This window comes from Panicum hallii, chromosome 7 (genome assembly GCF_002211085.1).
Source record: "Panicum hallii strain FIL2 chromosome 7, PHallii_v3.1, whole genome shotgun sequence".
Classification (NCBI taxonomy): domain Eukaryota; kingdom Viridiplantae; phylum Streptophyta; class Magnoliopsida; order Poales; family Poaceae; genus Panicum; species Panicum hallii.
Window position 1 is genome coordinate 47,251,590 of NC_038048.1, and position 23,984 is coordinate 47,275,573.

Consider the following 23,984-nt stretch of genomic DNA (forward strand, 5'->3'; position numbering starts at 1 on the left):
TAATGCTGGCCATTTTATAACACCTACGAAACACATTTATATTTACAACTTCGACCCTTTGGGGCCGATTGCAAGAACCGGCCTTTACGACTCCACTACCTCATGTTGCCTCCTTTTCCTTTACTCTGTGAGGCCGGTGGATAAGACCAGCCTTACTCCGTTTTTTGTAGCTTCGATGCGATCACACCCTTCCAGGCTCATTCCTGAAATCGGCTCTTGATCTTCCGCATCCCAAATGCTCATGGCCGCATGTGAAATTTCGATCGAGTCGTCTGCCTGGACCACTTCCACCTCATCTCCGTCCCATTGGATCAAACATTGATGCATCGTGGAAGGGATGCAGCAATTGGTGTGGATCCAATCCCTACCAAGTAAGACATTGTAGGTGCTCTTGCTGTTGACGACGAAGAACAATGTCGGGACAGTTTTATTTCCGACGGTGAGATCCACACTAAGGACACCTTGGGCTTCTGAAGTCTGGCCGTTAAAATCACTTAGGGTGACATTGGTCTTGATCAAATCTGCGGTGGACCGCCCCAAACGGCGCAGGACTGAGTATGGCATAATGTTGACCGCCGCTCCCGTATCCACCAACATCTTATTTACAGGCTGACCGTTAATAAACCCCTTAAGATATAAAGCTTTCAGGTGTTTGTAATTCTTAGCTTGCGGTTTCTCGAATATCACTGGTCGGGGTCCCAAATCAAGTTGGGCCACCGACAGCTCTTCCTGGGGCCTCGCATGGAACTCTGCAGGAAGCACGAAAACCATGTGTGCATCAGCCGATACCTTCTTATCGGCTTTCGTTGACTTGGGTCGCCACTCCTTCCGGGGCGGGCGCGACTCCTTTTCCTGCACATAGTTAACTTCTTCTGCCAAATCTGGTCGTGCCTTCCTTAGAGTCTCGATATACTTAGCTTCGGCCTCCTCCAAGCTACGCAGCCGTTGAACCCTGCGCTTCTGGGAACGACTAAGTCCATCGGGACACCAACGAGGACGATGATACCTGTCTTCCTCTTCATCTTCCATTTGTGATGACCGAACCCGCGCTTGCCGGAGTGGGGCAGGTCCTATCCGCTGAAAAACCGAATCCCTTGCTTCTGGTCTCCTTGGTCCACACTCTGGGCAATCCTTGTTTGTAGGCAATCGGCTCATACCTGAATCCCAACAGTACCTGAAGAACGGGCATTGCCAATGATCGCGGGCTTCTTCGTGCTTCCTCAGGCGCTTCCCGGTTCGGCGCTCATACTCCTCTTCCTCAGACTCCCGATGGAGGCGCTGCTGGTACTGGTATTCGTACTTCCTGAGAAGATCAGAAGAAGTTGGCCGTTGGTTCCTTACGTACCTTACTTGCCTTTCTGTAACATATTCACTCTTTTTATTTTGGAGCCGATTGCTTGAATCGGCCTCTCCATCTCCAATCTGGCGGCATGGTGCCACCCCCGCCATGTTGATGCCCAGTGCGAAATTGAGTTGTCGCCTTGCCGTCCGATCGTTACTTTCCACCATATTGTCACCAGGGAATGGCTGAGTGTCGACTTTCATAGCGGTCTGTCCCAATATCAATCGGCCCTGCTCAATAGCCGATTGGATCTGCCGACGGAGCTCCTTACAATCGCTTGTGCTGTGGGTAAAGGAATCATGCCATTTGCAATATGATCTTCCCTTCAAATCTTGCGCCGTAGGGGGTTTGTAACCTTCTGGAAACTTCAACTGTTTTTCCTTCAGCAATAAATCAAAAATTTGTTCCACTTTACTTACATCGAAATCAAACCCCTTTGCCGGTCCTGTTTGCTTTACCCACTTGCACGATACGGGATTTGCACCTCGAGCCCATTCTGCGACTGATACTTCCGCTTCTTCCCCGGAGTTATCGGCTTCTTCAGTATCAGCTAGCGCCACTTGGCGCTTAAACTTTTCCTGGTACAGTTCAGGGTGACGCTGCTCATACATCGTCAACTTCTGGACCAGATGTGCCAGCGAAGTAAATTCCAATTGAAAAGCCAGATCTCGAATCGGCTTCAACAACCCTAGAGATGCCAGTTCCACAGCTTCCTTTTCTGGGATCCGTGTTGAATAACACCTATTTTTCATCTCCCTGAAGCGTCGAACGAATTCCGCCACAGTTTCTCCACGCTTCTGTCGCATTTGGGCCAGATCGGCAATTCCTGCGTCTGCGGCTTCTGAGTGATACTGAATATGAAATTGTTCTTCCAATTGTTTCCACGTACGGATAGAGTCAGGACCCAATGACGTATACCACCCGAAGGCCGATCCCGTAAGCGATTGTGAGAAGAACCTCACTCGTAGCGGATCCGACACAGAAATCATTCCTAACTGTGCCAAATATCGGCTCACGTGTTCGATGGAACTAGCACCTTCTGCCCCACTGAATTTGGTAAACTCAGGGAGCCGATACTTGGGTGGCAATGGAATTAGGTCATAATCACTCGGATACGGCTTTGTATAGCCGATCGCTCTCCTTTTCGGCAAAATACCAAACTGATCCCTCAGGATAGCGCCAATCTGCTCCGCTGTTTGTAATCCGGGGGCCGAGTGCACACTATCATGACTCGGCCCTGTAGCATAGGTTGCTAACCAAGCTTGCTTATCCGCGTCAGCTCCAGGAATCCCTCCAGCTACTTTCTGTGAGAGATGCATTGGGTTATTGCTATCCGGGATGTATGCGCACATGTAACCATGTGGGATTTCCTTGGGCGGTTCGCTGAAGAACTGGTGGTCTGTAGGATCACCTCCCACTTTGTAAACCACGTAAGCTGGAGCACCATGTGATTCCGCTGCTGCAAGCGCATAAGGCAAAGGAGGCCTAGTCTGGAACGGCAACTCTCCCTTATGGCTTCCCAGAGCGGGTCCAGTCGGAGAATGTTGATGCTTCATTATTTCTTGGACCACCCGTAAAGCCACACGCTCAAAAGCATTAACCAGACTTTCAGAGTGCCGGTGCAACGAATGAGCCACTGCATAATTCACCTCCTGCCGCAAAGCTCTGGTACGATCCTCGGACGGGATAGACAGATCCACTCCATCAAGAGCACCCTCAGGTGAAAAACCTCTCCACCTGATACCATGGTTGCGAGTTCTCTCGAAAGAGCCGATGAGATCGGCTTCAAACTGAGCCTTGATTTCGTCGTACCTTTGCTTGTGCTCAGCAGAAAGCTCCTCATAAGAGATCGGATCCTCCCTTGCCATCTTGTTGACTACTACTGACGGAGTCAATGAAGATGACGAAGTCGATGAAGAAGGTCCCACCGGGCGTGCCAGAATGTGTTGTCGGTCAAAACCCGCCGGCGGGCAGCGACAGGCAACACGAGGAGCCGGGAGGCTTCCGGGACGGCTGGTGGGCCCCGGTCCCTCGGTCAACGGCCCAGTGATCCGGCGCGCGCCCTGGCTGAGAGTCGCTAGGCGTGCCACCTGATCCTACACCCGATCAGGAAGGTGTGACGTGTCCAACTCCTGCATGCACAGACATGCGTATAGGTCAATCCGAGCCGTGATCGGCTCATTACCTCCTCCCCGGCATCGGCTATGAAGAGCCGATTGCGTCAATACCGGATCGGATCTTTAGAACAGGCAATATGGAAATTGATACGTATGTATACATCTAAATAAAACTTGCTTCATAAATGCAATCTAATCCAATCCACAACAACTAAGCCCTCACTACACGATCGGAACATCCTACACGTAATTGAGCCTAATAGATACACAAAAACATCGACAAAACGATCTAAACAGAGAGCGAGAAAACAACTAAAAGCCGATTCCCGAACAACCTCTATTCAAGCACAAGCCGATACAGAGCATACTATCGGATCATTCAATTCGTTTGCAAGGCCTAATCGTGCACATATTGAACCAAGCTTCTAAATACATAGAAGCCAGCCATAACAGATTGGATCTACTGACAACTACGAAACAAAATAAAACCATCATATCCACGAACAGGTACGATGATCAAACATGCGAGAGCAATGCATGAAGCACAATGAAAGCATCAAAAGAAAAGATTACTCAACGCATGCTAAGATAAATAACGCTACTCGCCATCTACAAGGCTTCAGCACGAGCAACGTATAAGCGAACGAGCAAGGGTAACGCTACCCCGATCACGCAAGACGTGATCGGGGCCGCGTGGCGCTTACCCGATGAAGAACCCTAAAACAGGGGAGGCGATACGCCGAGAGTTGATGATGATTGATTCTTTCTCGTTTATTCACGGTACATATTTATAGTCCGTAGGCTTGTTCTCTTTAACTAACCCTAACCTAACACAACACGAATCTTAACTGTTTATTCCTAATTTACGCGGCTTTATGGCCTCCATCTTCCACGCGGGCCCAACTCGCAAGCTTTATCACGACCGCCTTCCAAGCCCATCTTGCTCCGTGGCCCACTTCTGACCTGGTCAAAATACGGTGATAACAGGGTTATACCTAAAAAGAAGGAGAAGATTTCTTTGATCACTTATTCACCAGCTGCCCGATTGACCACAATTTGAGTGTTACTTTCCCTGGCAGCCTCTTATGGTCTTCTCGTTCATCAGATGGATGTTAAGACGGCTTTCCTCAATGGAGAGTTAGGAGAGGAGATCTATATGGATCAGCCGGATGGGTTTGTATCAAAGGGTCAAGAAGGAATGGTTTGTAAGTTGTTTAAATCTTTATATGGTCTCAAGCAAGCGCCTAAGCAGTGGTATGAAAAGTTTGATAGAACTTTGACCTCTGCTGGCTTTGTTGTGAACGAATATGACAAATGTGTGTACTATCGCTATGGTGGGGCTGAAGGAGTGATTTTGTGCTTGTATGTGGATGACGTACTGATCTTTGGCACTAGTTTTAATGTGATTAAGAAAGTCAAAGAGTTTTTATCTCAAAATTTTGAGATGAAGGATCTGGGAGAAGCTGATGTTATTCTTAATATAAAACTGGTAAAAGAGAGCAATGGTGGGGTGATTTTTACACAGTCTTGCCATATGGAGAAGGTGTTAAGTCGCTTTGGTTATAGCGACTATAAACCTGTTTCAACACCATATGATGCCAGCTTGATTCTTAGAAAGAATAAAAAGATAATGCGAGATCAGCTGAGATATTCTTAGATCATTGGTTCATTAATGTATTTAGCGAGCGCTACAAGACCTGATATCTCGTTTGCTGTAAGCAAACTAAGCCGGTTTGTTTCAAACCCGGGAGATGATCATTGGAAGGCTCTTGAAAGAGTAATGCGCTATCTAAAGGGGACAATGAACTATTGTATTCACTACACTGGGTACAAGGGTACTAGAAGGGTATAGTGATTCAAACTGGATTTCTGATGCTGATGAGATAAAGGTCACAAGTGGATATGTGTTTACACTTGGTGGTGGAGCTGTTTCCTGAAAGTCTTGCAAGCAGACCATCTTAACGAGGTCAACTATGGAAGCAGAACTCACAGCATTAGATACCGCCACTGTTGAGGCTGAGTGGCTTCGTGAGCTCCTTATGGACTTGCCGATAGTTGAAAAACCGTTACCGGCAATTCTAATGAACCGTGACAATCAAACTGTAATTGTTAAGGTGAACAGTTTAAAGGATAACATGAAGTCATCTAGACATGTGAAAAGGCGGTTGAAATCTGTCACAAAATTGAGAAACTCCGGAGTTATAGCCCTGGACTATGTTCAGACGGTTAAAAATCTGGCAGATCAGTTTACAAAGGGTCTTTCACGAAATGTGATAGACAATGCATCTATGGAATTGGGCTTGAGACCCACATGAGTCATTCTATAGTGGAAACCTGTCTTATGTGATCGGAGATCCCGTGAATTAGGATGGTGAAACAAACTAGAGTGTGACTGTGAGAAGAGAACCTTTGTGAAAAAGGGCTCATTCCGTGTATAAGGTGTATTTCTCTTCTAATCTGTATGGCAGGTTGGTCTATACCTTAATGTGTTCTATGTGGTTTTCTTTAAAACAAACGAGTTGTTTTCTTGAAACAAATATGTTGTCCTACAGAACATTTAAAAGGAACACACCTATCTGAGTCTGACTACTGGTCATGGTCTATGAGAACTGGGTATTCTCTAAAAACTCATGAAGGGCCTGGAGTATGACCTATAAGCTCCAAACCGCGGGGATGCTTTTGCAGTCTAGTACCAGTGTAGGACTCTGGTCAAACTTGTTTGCACAAAACTGGCAATTTAAGACATAGTCCATTGCACAGTTGTGAACAAGTGTAGCTTTTGTCCTAGATGGAAGTTCAACTTAACAGTCTCTATCGAATACTGGTATATCAATGAGGGAATGAGGGCATTTCTAGTGTGGCTTGAATTTCTTGGTGGGTTTTGTTAGAGTTATGGGCTTGGCCCATTTATTCTAATCAATGCATTAAAAGAATTTAAAGCCCACTATTAAATGTTAGGGAATCAATGGCTTAATTCCGTACCGGGAATTGAGGAACATTTCAACCGACTTAAAGGGTGGACTTCGTGTACACCACTTGTGAAGCCGGTAAGAGGAGAATGGTGAACCACACGCGCGCGCGCGCGCTCGCTCGCCTCGCCGGGCCGAGGCCGAGGCCGAGGCCGAGGCGAGGTGCGGCCGGCCGGACGGGCGGTGCGGTGCGCGTGCGCGGCCGGACGGACGTGACGTGCAGGTGCGGTGCGACGGTGTGCTGAGATGAGAAGGACGTTTTGCTGTAAAGAGACATTCAAGGCTCTTTACAACGTCCAGGTTCGTTGAACCTGAGGCACAATAACTGCCGCTCGTCAAAGTCATTCATGACGTCCAGGTTTGTTGAACCTGAGGCACCTCCACGCCTATATAAACCACCATCCCCTCCTCTCATCCTCACACACCTCAACACTTGATTCAGGTACTCCTCTTCAGGAGATCTCTCCCTTCTCCCTCAGCTGCTTTCCTGCCATTCCCATCGCTAGTACTGCGCGCACAGCTCTAGCGAGAGCAGGGCCTCCGGAACCTCTGCTCGCTGAAGGTCCTGCACGGGATGCGGGCAATCAGGTTTTTGGAGAGCGTCTTGACGCGACTGCTCGCTCCCGGAACGACTCCTTCGTCTACTTCCCGGCGTGACCGCTCGTGCGAACGACTACTTCGTCTACTTCCCGGCGTGACCGTTCGTGGGAACAACTACTCCCCGGCGTAACCGTTCGTGGGACTGCACTGCGAACCTCTTCCTGCATCGACATAGTTCGGCTACTTCGAGTAAGGCCAGTCGAATAGCATGTCTATTCCAGCTGGTAACGGCGCAAACTGGTCCCGTCTTGGGGTACTTACTAAACCTACTCTGATTTAATTCTTTGTTCATACTTGTTAGTGAGAATAACATGAACACATACACATATCTTATACACACATTATCACTCATCTATATCATAAAATTGCTAGTAATATTTGGAATTAAAATATACAGAAAATTACCTAGTTTTCTAACAAGATCAACGCGTAACGGCACCTATTGGATATTCGATCCTCAGTGCTAGACTGCTAGTGTTGCTGCAGACTGACACTGGCTGCCATAGCTATTTCCACTCGGGACCGTCAAACGTTCAATTCGACAATGGAGACTGCAAAAATTTGCAGCCAGTGCTAGTAGTAGCATTAGCAAATGGTAGCGTGTAAATGGAATTCAGAAGTGAATGACTTGATGGGCGTATGCAGCTAGTTCATTCTGACTGATCAACCAGATAAGCTCTTGTGAGGACATAGAGTGAATAAGAACTTCACTATCAGGCTTCTGTATCAGAGATGACAACCGCAAGCTACACTGCCTCTGCTGAAGTTGTGGAAAATAAAGATACTGCAAGTTTTTCCTCCGGGCGACAGGAAGTTGGGAGTCCATCGTTCTTCTACCTGTTCTCACCCTCCTGGCTTCTTTCTCGTGGAGTATCATCGCTGTAGCCTGCAGGTCTTGAGTCAGCATCAAACCCAATATTTGGGGAACGAGATCCTAATATTTGGTGCAGGAGTTACTTAACCTGATTACTGCAGGTGCAGGAGGATGGCTGCTTATCTTCCATTGGATTTGCATCTTTGATATGAAACGTTCTGGACTACCAGAAACAGAACCCAATGGATCCGTTTGTACCGTGAGCACTTCTCTGAAATCTGAAAGCCGACGAGGTGCCGGCGAACATTGCTGAACATTTGCCAAGCTAAACCGGCATTGCACTACTGAAATCCCTTGTTTCGGTTCTTTTACTATGATGAAAAAAACGGTGAAAGCGTAAAGACCACCGGCCACGTAGGACGCCACATCATCGAGAGCCCCAATGGGCCTCTCCTACGTGTCACGCCCAGCGTCCACTCGTTTGCCGCACGCTCACGTGGGCTCATCTGACGACCAAAGGCTCGTCACGATGCGTGCAAAACAACAAGATCCGACCGGCTGCTTCCATGCACCTCCCATGCTGCATAATTGCACATTTCGATCCGCTGCTCCGGCCCCAAACACAGTGCACCATCCGAAGCAGCTGGCACAAGGGTTGGCCCCACCAGAAATCACCAATGAGCCGTCACCACGTCGCTAATATTGTTCACGAGACAAACGGCGGCTCCACAGAAGATCCCGGGAGGTCGCCGTCGCCTGTGTTGGCCGAAACCAACAAAAATATCCCGCGGGGAAATATCGTCCAAGAAAATCCGGGCCACGCGCTGCGATTGGCTGCGGAGGCTCCACCGTGGCGCCCGGGCCCACCCCTTATCCTATCTCCGTGGCGCTCCGCGCTCCTCGGGCCGCGTATAAATGCCTCCCGCCGGCGAGCTCTCCGCCACTCACCGCCTCCAAACACGGTCACCTCGCCGCGAACAAACAGCCCATCTCGCTGTCGCTCAGCTGAACTCGGCTTCAGCTACGCTCCAAGTAACTCGACCACGCTAGCCATGGCTCTGCAGGCCGCTCTCCTCCCTTCCACTCTCTCCGTCCCCAAGAAGGCCGGCAACCTCGCCGCCGTGGTGAAGGACACGGCTTTCCTCACCGTTCCCCAGAAGGTTAGTTAGTACCTGCTGCAATGCACGTTTGCGCAATGCTCGATCGATCGATTAGCTCTTGGATTGTGTCTAATTTCACTGGACAAGTTTAAGCGACAGATCACTGACGCATCTGGTTTTGGGTGAGCAGAAGCTTCAGGTGCCGTCGCTTTCGGTGAGGGCGCAGGCCGTTGCCACGGCCCCCGTGGCCACCCCGGGGGCCAGCACGTCGACCAAGGACGCCAAGAAGACGCTGCGCCAGGGCGTGGTGGTCATCACCGGCGCGTCGTCGGGGCTGGGCCTGGCCGCGGCCAAGGCCCTGTCGGAGACGGGGAAGTGGCACGTCGTGATGGCGTGCCGCGACTTCCTCAAGGCGGCGAAGGCGGCAAAGGGCGCCGGCATGGCGGAGGGCAGCTACACCATCATGCACCTGGACCTGGCCTCCCTCGACAGCGTCCGGCAGTTCGTCGACAACTTCCGCCGCGCCGGCATGCCGCTCGACTCGCTCGTCTGCAACGCCGCCATCTACCGGCCCACCGCGCGGACGCCAACGTTCACGGCGGACGGGTACGAGATGAGCGTGGGCGTCAACCACCTGGGCCACTTCCTCCTCGCGCGCCTGCTCCTCGACGACCTCCAGAAGTCTGACTATCCGTCGCGGCGCCTCATCATCCTCGGCTCCATCACCGGCAACACCAACACGCTGGCCGGGAACATCCCGCCCAAGGCCGGGCTGGGCGACCTCCGCGGGCTCGCCGGCGGGCTGCGCGGCCAGAACGGGTCCGCCATGATCGACGGCTCCGAGAGCTTCGACGGCGCCAAGGCGTACAAGGACAGCAAGATCTGCAACATGCTCACCATGCAGGAGCTGCACCGGCGGTACCACGAGGAGACGGGCATCACCTTCGCGTCGCTCTACCCCGGGTGCATCGCCACCACGGGGCTGTTCCGCGAGCACATCCCGCTGTTCCGGCTGCTCTTCCCGCCGTTCCAGAAGTTCATCACCAAGGGGTTCGTGTCGGAGGCGGAGTCCGGCAAGAGGCTGGCGCAGGTGGTGAGCGACCCTAGCCTCACCAAGTCGGGGGTGTACTGGAGCTGGAACAAGGACTCGGCGTCGTTCGAGAACCAGCTTTCGCAGGAGGCCAGCGACCCGGAGAAGGCGAGGAAGCTCTGGGAGATCAGCGAGAAGCTCGTCGGCCTAGCCTGAGCAGAGCTTGCTGACACTTCTAGCTTGGAGGCGCGTGCCGGCATGGTGGACGCTCGTGACGTCGTCGCGGTCCCCTGTCGAGCGGAGGAGCTTTTGCTTCGTTGTTTGATTTGTACCATTAGTAACCATTTTGTGTTAGGAGCTGGTGATGACAGTCACACAAGCCTGTAATTGATCGATCATGCACTATGTACAACTTTTTTTTCACAAACCATGGAATAAAACAACAGGCTTAATATGAGATTATGTTTCTAATATTTCTTCCCTTAGTTTGAGTTCAGGAGACGGTTATGAGAGGACATGTGTGGCATTTAAGCTGAATTTCCTAAGAGCCTGCCATTTCATTTGGTTAGAAAGAGATAAATGCCTCCGCAGTAAAAGGTAAATTTGTCCTCGAAAAATTAATAAAGAAACAACAAACTAATTTTGACAATGTCAAATGGCGGGAGTATTTGTTTTGATGACATTGCAAAACAACTGGAGAAATAGACAAACCAGGAGTTAAAAAAAAGTATGGGTCCCACATGTCATTCTCTATTGCTTTCTTCCTCATCTCCTAGCGGCCGCCGCAAGTCCCTCGCCGGCGCGGCGTTCGAAGCCTGCCAGGCCCCCGTCCTCGCGTGCCTCGCTGAGGCCTCCGCTGACGTGGTCGAGTTCACCCTGCGCCGTGGGCCGCTGAAGCCCGAGTTCATCTCAGAGCCGCGCAGCACGCTCCAGTAGCGATCCGAGCAGCGGCGCGCCGGCTGCCGGAACGGATGGGGTGGATCTGGACGGTCTTCGCGGCGGGAGCCGTGCTCCTCTGGGCGATCTCTCTGGGGAGGATCCTCTCCTTCCCCACGCCGACCTGCGTGCCCCCGAGCCCGCACTTCATGCCCCCTCTTCGCGGCGACAGGAGGAGCCGGAACGTGCTGCTGGTCGTCGCCCACCCCGACGACGAGTCCATGTAAATCCTCCCGCCTTCCTCACCGATCCGTGTCCGCTGGTTTCCCGAACTACTTTGTTTTTGAACTTTTCCTTACAGTGCATTATGCACGCCACATGTTCGGCAATATTCCTGTGCACACCGGATTGAGCTAGATGGAATGCGGTTGAGCGTTCCGCATCGTGTGAGCTCGGCTTAGTGGGAAACAACCATTATGCATCTGTTTTGTGCAGAAGAATTGGTATGAAACGTTCCTGTTATCCTTGTGATGAATGCTCAGTGGCCTGGTTTCTGAAATGTGCGCTTACTTCTAATTTGCTGCATTGGTTGATCCCTTATTGCTTTCTCATTTTTGTTATATCTACAGGTTCTTCGCTCCAACTATTCTGTTCCTCAAGTCAAAGGGTCACAATATTCACATTCTGTGCATGTCTCAAGGTTAGGTGGCAAGCTACTGACCCAATAAGTGTATTTTTGCTGTCCCTTACATTGTTCCTTTGAACTAGTATGGCTGATGTAATGTCTGCTAGGATGCATTACACCATTTTCATAGGAAACCATGATGTTCATTTAGTCGTTTACTGTATGCTTCAGCACTTTGAGAGCACAGAGCAGAGATTCATCTCTGATCATGCATGGTGCTTACACATGCAGTGCCCCTGTGTAAGCATGATTTTTAGTGACTTAATAATAATGCCAACTGACAAAGTGAAAACGATAAATATAAAGCGCTATGGAAGCTTTTACTAGTATTTGTTTCCTTGACATGCCATGTGAACTGTGAATAACTAGAAACTTATGTACTCCTTTCACAGGTAATGCTGATGGTCATGGAATTACTCGGAAAGAAGAATTGTACCATGCCTGTGGCACTCTTAAGGTATTCAGATGCTAAACTTGGTCCATTTTACACTCAAGAGCAAGCTCTGTGCACTGTACAATTACTGACTCGGCTCCTTTCGTTACAGATTCCACGTGAACAAGTTAAAGTCTTGGACCACCCGAAATTGCAGGTACTTTATTTTGAGTCCATGCTTGCATAACTGTACATGTTCAAAAAACATGTGATCAACCCTTATACATTTCGTAGGATGGATTTCATGAGAAATGGGACCATGGGCTATTAGCAGAACTCACCATGGAGCATATCCAACTGTGGGCCATCGACACGGTAGTAGCTACTTCTTGGAGACCTTATGAACTTCAAAATACTCTGCATTTTTGTTCTCATAGTAAGCTACCGGCTGCTCATCTCACTCATATTGAGTGCACATGTTTCTTTCATCCTCTAGATTATAATGTTGAAGGAGCAGGAGTAGTTGAGTACACAAATGAACCGGTGTGCATTTTGTGCAATATAGCAATTATCACCAAGTTACCAGTTCTCCTTTTTTACTTCACCTGAATAATTAGGCAAGTTACATATACTGGGGATATGCTTGTTCAAACGTCTACAGTTTCTGAACTCTACCTAAGCTTGAGTGAAGTGTTGTTATCTAATATGCTTACATTAATTTCCATCATTTTCAAACCTTAATATGATTTCTTTGCAAATAGTTACTAATTTGCAATTTAACTGCTTTACCTTCATTGCTATGTACCTCATTTTTTTTGGTTATTTTCCTTCGTCAGCTCCTGTTTACTGATGCAATATTTGATGCCATTTTAGATCGTGACATTCGATTCATATGGAGTATCAGGCCACCCAAACCACCAAGATGTTCATCACGGCATATGGTTAGTTCATTTATCTGGTTTCGCACTTTATGAGCAGCCACAGCACCATAAACTTACTGCTGAAATTGTTAATATTTCGATTCTGATATGACTGGCATCAGAGCTGTTGTTTTTGACTGTGCACTACCTTTTCTCATTTCATTTACTTATGGATTTTTGGAGTACAAATATGCCTGTTACATTTATGCTGTACGTTTATTCATGTTGCTCAATAGTCTGAAAAGGGTCTATCTCTGTATGAAACAGCAAGTTTCTCCATGCGAACAGGCAAGGAAACATTGAAGCTTGGGAACTTGTAAGTTTCTTCCCTAAAATCCTTGGATCACCTTCTTTAGGTTTATTGATAAAGGTCATTTCTGTATTGCTGAAGTTCCCAGCTGCCTTATCTTTAGTTTTGTCTTGAGTGTGCCATGTTTGTTCTTGTTTTTTCTTCTCCCTGGAAGCAACACATTAGTGTAAAGGAAAGATGATCCATGTTGGATTATTTGTAATTGTAGGCAAGCCTGAATATTCTTCGCAAGTACAGTGGTCCGCTCGACATTTGGTTATCTTTGTTGATCTCCTCCTCAAGTTCAAAGCAACCAATCTATACGCTGGTTAACAGTAGTCCGTCCAGAAGTTATGAGGCTATGGCGGCACACAGAAGTCAGTGGGTTTGGTAAGTACAAAAGTTTCGTGTGTTCAATGGCGTCTGCATTTTTGCGGAGAAAGAATCATTTCTGGCTGGAGGCCAGTCTGTAGTGTTATGAATTTAAGATGGAGTTTCTGATTCATGTGATTCCACATACACAGCATGGCCAACACACTGAGTCAATGACTGGGTGTTGTCATAACATCAACTTGGCATCTAGCAATGGCCACATTATTGGAAAACAATATAGAATCATGTTTACCTCAGTTAAGGAAGCTCATTGTTGTATAAAAGATTTTAAGTTCTTAGACTTTTAAACAAATAGGCGTAATATGCTATCTCCAAACTCAGAAATTTGATTAGTTCCTTGCTTTGTGCATTTTATGCAAGAAAACCTGTGTATTACATGTGTTTTTGGCTTTTTGCAGGTTTAGAAGATTGTTTGTCATGTTCTCAAGTTATACATACATTAATGTGCTACAGAAACTTTAGCATGTCACTGTCATATCAGAACAGGTTAATATCAACCATACTTGCCTCCAATGTTCCTCGTTCTGCACAGGCAACTATAAGCAAAGCTTCTTCTGAAGAACAATGTTGGTGGCACCTGAGCAGGGCCTTAAGAAATACAACGACGATGCACAAGAATTTAGGAATGCTGGTGGTTCCGTGTCTTTTATTGTCTGTATCAATTGTTTCCGTTGTACTGTCCATAGCCAGTGCTCATAGGGTGATGTTCAAGAACTCTTGATCCCAAACTCTGTACTGTTTGCATGTGTTGTTAACGTTGAAATATAGTCAATCAGTATTACAGTATGCTCAGCAGCTTATGAGTGTGGTCACACAATTTTCTGGTTCAAGTTTGACGTCCGTGGCGAACTGACCTGCTACCAAATGCGGTCGTTGGCTGGAGTACAAGTTCGGTGGCGTGTTGACCAGATACCAAACGAAATCAGACATGGCAAATCTGAAATCCCCGTGTTTGAGGCCCTGGTTCACAAATAACCAAGAGTCCAGGCGGCTTATACGAAAGACGCTACATTTGAAAATGCGACCCCCGACGCCAAAGAGTTGAACGACGACCGAATCGCCTATGGCGAAAAGTACACGATGAACGTATTAAAATCTTCTTCCTTCGTCGTCTCTCCTCCCCTTCGTCTTCCTCCTCCGTCCTCAGATCCAGCACTGTTGCCTCCTACTAGTTAACCGCTACCATTCTTTCGAGAGAAACCGGAAGCTCTTCTGAATTAGAGGAAGTTGGGGAAGAAAGCGCGGGAAGGCGGAGCAGAGCATGATGCTCCCAAGCGCCGAGCTGTCGGCGTCCAACGGCGGCGGCGCCAATGGCCTGCCAACGCTGCCGGATTTCATGGGCGGGAAGAGCAGGTACATGCGCATGGACGACGTGCTCCCTCCGGAGCAGGAAGGGGAGGAGGACGGCGGCGTCCGCGTCCGTGAGCGACAGAGCAGCAGGAGATACGTCTTCGCCTGCTCCGTCTTCGCCTCCCTCAACTCCGTCCTGCTCGGCTACGGTAACTAAACCTCCGCTCGCCGTCTCCGGCAGTCATTTCTCTCCGGGTAGTTCGTTTGAAAGAAATTAACGGGGGGAAGTTACTTGTTGGTTTGGGTTTTCATACGAGTTTCTTCACGAGTTTAGGGCTTTACGAGTTGACTTTTTGCCCAGGGAATGGCTACTGGATAGAACTCGTTTAGTCTTTCATGTGTGTACTAGCAGTAACAGAAAAGTTTTGCCTGGTTGCCAGGAAAATTGGAACATCACAACTGAAGTGCCTAATTATGTGCAATGCAATCCTACAGTGCCGGTGTAATCTGTTTTGCTAATGAAGTTTCATAATTCATACCCAAATGCCAGATGTTGGTGTGATGAGCGGTTGCATTCTGTTCATTCAGAGGGACCTCCACATCAACGAGGTGCAGCAAGAAGTCCTGGTCGGCTGCCTCAGCTTCATCTCCCTCCTCGGCAGCCTCGCCGGCGGTAGGACGTCCGACGCCATCGGCCGCAAGTGGACCATCGGCCTCGCCGCCGTCGTCTTCCAGGCCGGCGCGGCCGTCATGACGTTCGCCCCGTCCTTCCGGGTCCTCATGATCGGCAGGCTGCTGGCCGGCATTGGCATCGGGTTCGGCATCATGATCGCACCGGTGTACATCGCGGAGATCTCCCCGGCCGCGTCCAGGGGCTCCCTCACCTCCTTCCCGGAGATCTTCATCAACCTCGGGATTCTTCTGGGGTACATCTCCAACTACGCGTTCTCCGGCCTCTCCGACCACATCAACTGGCGCGTCATGCTCGCCGTCGGCATCCTCCCGTCCGTGTCCATCGCCTTCGCGCTGCTCGTCATCCCGGAGTCGCCGCGGTGGCTGGTGATGCAGAACAGAGCCGACGAGGCGCGCGCCGTGCTTCTCAAGGTGACTGACAGCGAGGACGAGGCCAAAGAGAGGCTTGCCGAGATCGAGGCTGCCGCGGCAGCCACGAGCGCCGGGAAGTACGGGGACAAGACGGTGTGGCAGGAGCTGTCGACGCCGTCGCCGGTGATCGCCCGCATGCTCGTAACCGGGCTGGGCATCCAGTGCTTCCAGCAGATCACGGGTATCGACGCGTTGGTGTACTACAGCCCGACCATATTCCGGGACGCCGGGATCACCACCGAGAGCCAGCTCCTCGCCGCCACGGTTGCCGTCGGGTTCTTCAAGACGGCGTTCATAGCGCTCGCCATCGTGCTGATCGACCGCGTCGGCCGGAAGCCGCTGCTGTACGTCAGCACGATCGGCATGTCCGTCTGCCTGGCCGTCCTGTCCGCCGCGCTCTTCCTGCTCGCGCACGGGTGGGTGTCCAGGGGCGCCGGCATCGCCGTCGCCGTCCTGACGGTGTGCGGCGACGTTGCGTTCTTCTCGGTGGGGATAGGGCCCATCTGCTGGGTGGTGAGCTCGGAGATCTTCCCGCTGCGGCTGCGCGCGCAGGCCGCGGCGCTGGGAGCCGTCTCGAACAGGGTGACCAGCGGCGCGGTGGCCATGTCCTTCCTGTCCATCTGCCGCGCCATCTCCGTCGCGGGCGCGTTCTCCGCGTTCGCGATCATATCCGCCCTCTCCGTGGTGTTCGTGCACAAGTTTGTCCCCGAGACCAGCGGCAAGACGCTGGAGCAGATCGAGTTGCTGTTTGGTGGCGGCGACGGCGAGGGGCGGGGAGACCTGGAGCTCGACGACGTGGAGCAATTGGTGCAGAAGGGATGAGTCTGACTGACAGTTACACGCGACGAATGGAGAGGTCTTCCAATCGTTCAGCTCAGCACCACAACTGCTCGCTGTTTCCTAGCAGGGTATAAACTGGGTTGCTGATGCCGTGGTACAGTCATGCATGCTGGGGGTGTATCTGAAACGCAGCGGTTCAACATCCAAGTGATGGAATTGCAGGAAGTGGTAGTTTGGTACAGACATGCTACAAGTGACACTGATCGCTTGGAGATGGTAGCCAAGGATGGATTCGAATTCACTTCAATTTTAGAAACTAACGGTTGTTTTCCTTCTTGATGAACACTGAACTAAAAGACACACATTGACACACAGTATAAATTCATATTCGGATTCCGTGTACTAACACTCTTTGTAACTTACAGCATTGCATTTCTTCCCTCCTCTTTTGTATGTCAGGAGTTGCAATGATTTAGACCTTACTGGAAACTATAACATGGATTAAATTCAAGAATTTCTTGAAATCCAGATCGCCTATGTTAGCTTTGCTGTCCAATTTCAGTTGCTTATACTTTGAGGCCTGTTGATATTGTATACATTGTGCATGAAGCTAATGTTCGAATATTCATATTGCACATTGCTTAAGTTTCTAGTATGAGCCGAAAATCAGACTTCAATATCAGAGTAGGATCCTGATCTGACAATCTTGGCTCACCGCACTACTCTAACCTTGTTGGAAAAGTGTCCATTTCAAAATGAGTGCAGATTCCTCATTTCTTTGACTTGAGTGAGCAGATACAGCATCGCAAGAAGCCTATAAAAAAGTCCCCTTGGTCTTAAACAAATTCAATCTGTTTCCTCCTGGATTCCTTCAGCTTCCTCCCTTCCTCAGATCCATAGAACTGTTACCATTACTAGACCAACTTCAACTTTGTTGGAAGAGCAAAGAGGAGAACTTCGAGCAAATATTCTAGTTTCAAATTGCTTTACTTCGTTAAGTCCAAAGTTGGTTGACATGTTAGAAAGTAAAAGGCCTATGGAATTAATGTGGACTAGATCACGAAAATTCCTTTCAGATCAGGCTCTCTATCATTAGAGGCCACCAAAAACTCCCGGCACAGCAAGAAACCTTGTAGTTGAAAAATGAAAACGAGCAGATTCCTTACTCCTCCTGAGTGCTCAGCAAGTGAGCTGGTACAACACCGCCTGATCTCAGTTGAAAAGCACCGAAACATATAAAACACCTACGTGTCTTTAACAAATCCCGCCTTGTTTCCTGCTCCATCTCTTTTCCTCGCCTCCTTCCTCAGATCCATTGCTACTCTTCCCGTTACCCGGCCTTGCCTTGCCTGCCGGGTTTCTCGGAGGAGACGGCGAGGACGGGCTGAGTAAGCTAGAGGTGATGGGGGCCGAGGTGGCGGCTGGCGGCGGCAACCTCCCGGGTTTCTTGGGGAGGAAGAGCAGGTACGCGCGCATGGACGACGTGCTCCCGCCGGAGCCCGAAGACGTCGGCGTCGTCCGTGTTCGCGGCGGAGGCGGCGGCAGCAGCCGGAGATACGTCTTTGCCTGCTCGGTCTTCGCGTCGCTCAACCATGTCCTGCTCGGCTACGGTGAGATCCTACTCCAATGGCGTTTCTTGATGCAGATTTGGTTTTACCTGTTCAGACATGGCTATAACTTTCCCTTGCTTTGGTGGTTTAGAGTTTGGACAACCAACAACTTGGCTTAGGATTAGAGGGCTGCGTTGACTTCTCTTCACTGCAAAATGGGTGCTCTATCTTAGTGTTTTGTTTAAGCGAAAAGTTTGATCCTGACCATGAAAATTGTGTCCACACTAACTACACGAATCAACAGACCAGCAGAAATCCTTTTGAAGTCTACCACGATGGATTATATTAAACTGCTCTGTAAATTCAGATGACAACTCATTTAACAGGATGCTCAGTCTCAAACTGAAATTACTGAAATAAACTGCTTCAGGCATCTGGAAATGGTTGTTTGTGGAGTACTATTCAACTAGTTGCTCAATGCATTCTGATTCCCCTGCACAATTTGTGATCTTGCAGTGACAGTATTCTTGTGTTGGTGTGTCCAGACGTGGGTGTGATGAGCGGCTGCATTATCTTCATCCAGAAGGACCTCCATATCACCGAGGTGCAGCAAGAAGTGCTAGTCGGGTGCCTCAGCTTCATCTCCCTCCTCGGCAGTCTAGCCGCCGGCAGAACATCGGATGTCATAGGCCGCAAGTGGACCATCGGCCTCGCCGCCGCCGTGTTCCAGGCCGGTGCGGCCATCATGACGTTCGCGCCGTCCTTTGCTGTGCTCATGACGGGGCGGCTGCTGGCCGGCATCGGCATCGGAATCGGCATCATGGTCGCGCCCGTGTACATCTCGGAGATCTCGCCGGCGACGCTGCGGGGCACCCTCGCGTCCTTCCCCGAGATCTTCATCAGCTTCGGAATCCTCCTCGGCTACGTCTCCAACCTTGTATTCGCGGGCCTGCCCGACCACATCAATTGGCGGGTCATGCTCGGCGCCGGCATCCTCCCCTCCATCTCCATCGCGTTCGTGCTGCTGGTCATCCCGGAGTCACCGCGGTGGCTGGTCATGCAGAGCCGGGCTGGCGACGCGCGTGCGGTTCTTGCCAAGGTCTCGGACAGTGAGGAAGAGGCGCAGGAGAGGCTGGCCGAGATTGAGGAGGCCGCGCGTGTCACTGCTTCAGACAAGGCAGCGTGGCGGGAGCTCCTGAGGCCGTCGCCAGTGGTCCGCCGGATGCTGATCACCGGACTGGGCGTCCAGTTCTTCCAGCAGGCCACCGGCATCGACGCGCTGGTGTACTACAGCCCCACCATATTCCGGGACTCCGGCATCACGACGGAGAGCCAGCTCCTCGCCGCCACCGTCGCGGTGGGGTTCTCCAAGGTGGCGTTCATCGTGATCGCCATCGTCCTGGTCGACCACGTCGGCCGCAAGCCGCTCCTGTACATCAGCACGATCGGCATCACCGTGTGCCTGGCCGTGCTGGCGGCGTCGCTGTCCCTGCTCGTGCGCGGCGCGCTGCCGAGCGGCGTCGCGATCGGGCTCGCCATCCTGACGGTGTGCGGCTTCGTGGCGTTCTTCTCGGTGGGGATCGGGCCCATCAACATGGTGCTGAGCTCGGAGATCTACCCGCTGCGGCTGCGCGCGCAGGCCGTGGGCATCGGCTTTGCCCTGAACCGGATGGCCAGCGGCGGCGTGGCCATGTCGTTCCTGTCCATCTGCCGTGCCGCGACCGTCGCCGGCGCGTTCGCTGCATTCGCGGTCATCTCGGCACTGTCGGTGGTGTTTGTGCACCTGTTCGTGCCGGAGACAAGCGGCAAGACGTTGGAGCAGATAGAGTCCCTGTTTGGTGGCGGTGTTGTGACGTCCGGTGAGGTGGAGCTCGGCGATGCCGAGCGTCTTGAGCACAAGAGACTAGTAACGCACTGATGAGCGTTGCTGTAATCAACATTGGACGTTTGGTTGCTGCTTATAACGGCCGGATCCAGGACGCGGCAGCTTTCCTCTGTAGGCGTGACACGGCACGTACAAACAGCAAAAGCATATGGCTCATTCGTTGTAGACACTTGCAGAGATTATAACAACATTATTTTTTCTTTTCTTTTCTTTTCTGAAGGCATTGTATTCTTTGTTCTTTCCCAATATTAGAAGAAAAGGTGGTTTTTAATGCACATTTTAACCATGGTCACAGTTTCATTTACATGAATCATGTATCATGACCTTAAATGGCACTTTTTTAAAAAGAAACTGTAACTATTTTAACGTAGGCATCCCAATCTACAACATTTTATGCGCCTACTATTTTTTTTACTACTGGCCTACTTCAATAAGCAGAAATAAAGCTGTATGAGAAAGTTGCACTTTCGTGTGATATATTATTATAAAAACGTTTGTAGTTTTGTATTATGAACCAAGTAGTTGTAGTTCTGTGATGCTATTGTCAAGTTATGTGTTGTTTTTTAAAATTCTAGTCTTTGAATGGTTCCTGCAATCATATATTGTATTCCAAATACCAACTTTGAAGTTTGAACTATTGGCCTTTAACGTCTCATTTTGTTGAAGTCGTGTAGAGCTGTATGAAAGAGAGTCTGACTCAATTTCTTCACCTAGAGTTTGAAAAAAAAATCTTCAGTTTGGATAAAGTTCTTCTAAACTCCAAATGTATCATCGAGAAAATAATTGAGATGCAAATAAGAAAAAGAAAAGGCAAGCAATCCAGGCCTGTTGGGTTTAATCTCTCAACCATGACGCCGCAAAGCCCATTTAGAAGCCCATGACCGACCAAATAATTTTTGTAACCGGCCAGGTGAATTTAAAACGCATTTATTAATCAGCAGCCTGGCGGGCCAAGCAAAGCAAAGCGCACCCATCCAGATACACACGCGCGCGCGCACAGCACCACACCACCACCAGAGACACCACCAGTCCACCAGGCCGGCGCCGCCCAAAACCTCCGCGTCTCCCCTCCACCATGGCCTCCTTCTTCGCCGACGACGGCGCCGACGAGCTGCCGCGCACCACCTCCCACCCCTTCGACGCCGACGACTTCGGCGCCGCCGACCCCGCCGCGGCCGGCGGCGACGACGCCGGGGGGTACGGCGGCTACGCCTCCTTCGCCGACGGGGGCGTCGAGGAGGTGGAGGAGGAGATCACCGTCGAGTCCGATGGGGTCCCGATTCGCCACGTTTCCGGGGGTTACTCGCCCTCGCCCTTCTCCCCCGACCTCGAGCCCAACGGCGGCGACGGCCCGATCCTGCCGCCGCCGACCGAGATGGGCCGGGAGGAGGGCTTCCTCCTCCGTGAATGGCGGAGGTGTGCATCGCCGCTTCCGATCTGTGTGGGGTTATGCTGTTTTGCTGCCTGTATGGTAGCTTGCGTGTGAGCTAGGGTTCCTGCTGTTCGAGTCAGATCTAAAGTGTTCCTGTGCTATTTCGCCTAATTCAGCCACTTCAGCGATTCAGACGTAGTTTTTGGTATGGGAATCAGCGGTTTCTATTACCTGGCTCTATTGATCGGGATGAAACTAGAAATTGCTGTTAAGGGAATGACCAGTTGTGGACTAGTTTCTAAGCTGAGGACTGGATATAGTTACAGGTCTTCTCCATCAGGTAGTTGATGCGTTGCTAAAAAATAGCGCTTAATATTGGAGGGTCTGTTAGCTATTGGCGTATGATTTAGAAACTGTGTTATCATATTACTGTTGCCCTGTGTAGGCTGGTTGGGAGCTACCATATTGCCATAAAATATGGATCTTGTGAATATAACTAGTTAAATATTGATCAGTGATGTTCCATGATCATTTGGTGCATATAGTTTCAGTACTTGGAGTCGGTTTCTTATTTTTTGTGCTTTTACCTCTGACTTTAGTTACTTAAAGAAATCCTGAGGTAGGAAGTGCAGTTACAGTTTTTCTTTGGAAATTTGTGTTTTCTATTAGCTCGATTTCATTTGGAATCAGGATGAAACTATATTGCTATTTAGAGATTCGTTCAGTGTTGGATTACTTTGTAGGCTGAGATCCAGAACCCAATACAGTTGTTAGCTATGGTTCTCTATCAGGTGGTTGGTGCATTTCTAGAAGCAACTGCTGGCAGGAGGGTGTGTTAGCAACAAGTGTATGTGTTGTGAATATAGCTAGTTAGTTATGCATCAGTGATCTTCCTGAACCAGTTAATGCTTCATTTAGTGCTGCCTCATACGTTACTCTTCCAGTTGTATGCTTTGTTGATATTGCTCCCAGTCATGATCCTTTACTATAATGTGGGCATATGCTTTTTGTTCTTTTAGATGTCTATATGCGCTGCTTTAATTTGAAATCCTTAAACTAGGAGAAAAACCATACATCTTTTTGTGATCACGATGCGCAGTCTATGCACTAAATTGTCTTTTCCATAAGTGCTTGCTCATCTTTACTTTTGAATCCGCTTTAATACTTGAATACTTAGATAGCAGTTCTTGAGAAAGGGAATTGTTTTTTATCCTAATTTAAGAGGTTTTGGATATGATCTGCTTCATCGGGAGACTTTCTCAGGGTCTTAGCAGTAGCAAATTTTCTGGCATTGTTTTGGCTGTAATGCTTGTCATGTAGAAAGCCCAGTAAAGAAAATTTTGCAAGGAGCCTGTAACCATTTTGTAGGGTGCTTGAGTACAGGTCATGTTACTGTCCTGAATTCTGATAGTTGACTGTTACCTTTTCTTGCCCTTAAATCAAACAGGTCGTTTTTTATATCTTCCTTAACTATTTTGTTGTTTTTGCCTGTTACTCTTGTTATAATTAGATTTGCTTCCTTTTTCTAAAATGCTTTCAGGCAAAATGCTATAGAACTTGAGAAAAAGGAACAGAAGGAGAAGGAGCTACGTGCCCAAATAATTGCTGAAGCTGAAGAATTCAAGATAGCTTTCTATGAGAAGAGGATACAGAACTGTGAGACAAATAAGGTCCACAACAGAGAAAGGGAGAAGGTATGTGAGGAAATCATTTGAGTTATTAGTGCATTTGTCTATATCTGTAAGCTAATATATGTTGATTACTTTTTTTTGGTGCTACGATGCAGATTTTTGTAGCTGGTCAGGAGAAATTCCATGCTAGTGCGGACAAGCAGTACTGGAAATCGATTTCAGATCTCATTCCACATGAAATTGCCACCATTGAGAAGCGTGGAAAGAAAGACAAGGACAAGAAGCCATCCATCACAGTTATTCAGGGCCCGAAGCCAGGCAAGCCCACCGACCTCTCTCGGATGCGCCAGATCTTGGTGAAGCTGAAGCATGCTCCTCCACCACACATGCTGCAACCTCCACCAGCACCTGGTGCTAAAGAAGGCGCAAAGGATGGTGCCAAAGAAGGTGCAAAGGATGGTGCCAAAGAAGGTGCGGCAGCCCCAGCAAATGGCACCAAGCAGCCTGCAGAGAGCAAAGAAGCCCCCGCCAATGGCCCATCAGAGGCAGAGAAAGAGCAGCCTGCATCGTCGGAGTGACTTACAAGGGTAGCATTACAGAAACACAAGAGCCTTGACTGTGCGTAGATGGAAGCGTGTTTTATTTCTGATTTTCGGACTGAGTGTATCCTGTAACGATCTCTTGTAGAGGTTTGCATCAGGATGGCTTTATATCAGCGAAGAACATTCATGTTAGTATCACAGCAGTTGTATCTTTACTGTTTTCTCCTTGCCCAAGTTGCTCCACTGGATGCTTGTGATCTTAAGTTCAGTCCTGAAACTGTTATGAGAGCTTAACCCAATACTGGCTGATAATTGCTCGAAT

The 23,984-nt window shown here is 49.5% G+C and overlaps 5 protein-coding genes across 6 annotated transcripts; all 5 read left to right on the forward strand.

Annotated features, from left to right (window-relative positions):
* Positions 1 to 8,787: 8,787 nt before the first annotated feature.
* LOC112899761 (protochlorophyllide reductase) lies at positions 8,788 to 10,429 on the forward strand. Its single transcript, XM_025968362.1, has 2 exons — positions 8,788 to 9,002; positions 9,133 to 10,429. The coding sequence occupies exons 1-2, from the start codon at positions 8,895 to 8,897 to the stop codon at positions 10,186 to 10,188; spliced, it is 1,164 nt and encodes a 387-aa protein (XP_025824147.1). The 5' UTR covers positions 8,788 to 8,894; the 3' UTR covers positions 10,189 to 10,429.
* Positions 10,430 to 10,699: 270 nt separating this feature from the next.
* LOC112899762 (N-acetylglucosaminyl-phosphatidylinositol de-N-acetylase) lies at positions 10,700 to 14,303 on the forward strand. The gene is made up of 9 exons (XM_025968363.1): positions 10,700 to 11,131; positions 11,478 to 11,548; positions 11,926 to 11,990; positions 12,079 to 12,123; positions 12,201 to 12,281; positions 12,780 to 12,847; positions 13,094 to 13,142; positions 13,345 to 13,505; positions 13,907 to 14,303. The coding sequence occupies exons 1-9, from the start codon at positions 10,944 to 10,946 to the stop codon at positions 13,968 to 13,970; spliced, it is 792 nt and encodes a 263-aa protein (XP_025824148.1). The 5' UTR covers positions 10,700 to 10,943; the 3' UTR covers positions 13,971 to 14,303.
* A 107-nt stretch (positions 14,304 to 14,410) lies between these two features.
* LOC112899760 (probable polyol transporter 4) lies at positions 14,411 to 17,067 on the forward strand. Its single transcript, XM_025968361.1, has 2 exons — positions 14,411 to 15,007; positions 15,349 to 17,067. Exons 1-2 carry the CDS (start codon positions 14,770 to 14,772, stop codon positions 16,722 to 16,724), a joined length of 1,614 nt encoding a protein of 537 aa, XP_025824146.1. The 5' UTR covers positions 14,411 to 14,769; the 3' UTR covers positions 16,725 to 17,067.
* An 899-nt stretch (positions 17,068 to 17,966) lies between these two features.
* On the forward strand, positions 17,967 to 20,421 carry LOC112901033 (probable polyol transporter 4). 2 transcript variants are annotated; one of them, XM_025969848.1, is made up of 3 exons: positions 17,967 to 18,292; positions 18,778 to 20,231; positions 20,268 to 20,421. In XM_025969848.1, exons 1-2 carry the CDS (start codon positions 18,085 to 18,087, stop codon positions 20,148 to 20,150), a joined length of 1,581 nt encoding a protein of 526 aa, XP_025825633.1. In that variant the 5' UTR covers positions 17,967 to 18,084; the 3' UTR covers positions 20,151 to 20,231; positions 20,268 to 20,421. The 2 variants fall into 2 exon arrangements, with proteins under 2 accessions (XP_025825633.1, XP_025825634.1); XM_025969849.1 differs by having other exon boundaries at positions 18,164 to 18,292; positions 18,749 to 20,421.
* Positions 20,422 to 21,067: 646 nt separating this feature from the next.
* On the forward strand, positions 21,068 to 23,983 carry LOC112899238 (clathrin light chain 1-like). The gene is made up of 3 exons (XM_025967635.1): positions 21,068 to 21,533; positions 23,030 to 23,183; positions 23,276 to 23,983. Exons 1-3 carry the CDS (start codon positions 21,193 to 21,195, stop codon positions 23,696 to 23,698), a joined length of 918 nt encoding a protein of 305 aa, XP_025823420.1. The 5' UTR covers positions 21,068 to 21,192; the 3' UTR covers positions 23,699 to 23,983.
* Position 23,984: the final 1 nt, after the last annotated feature.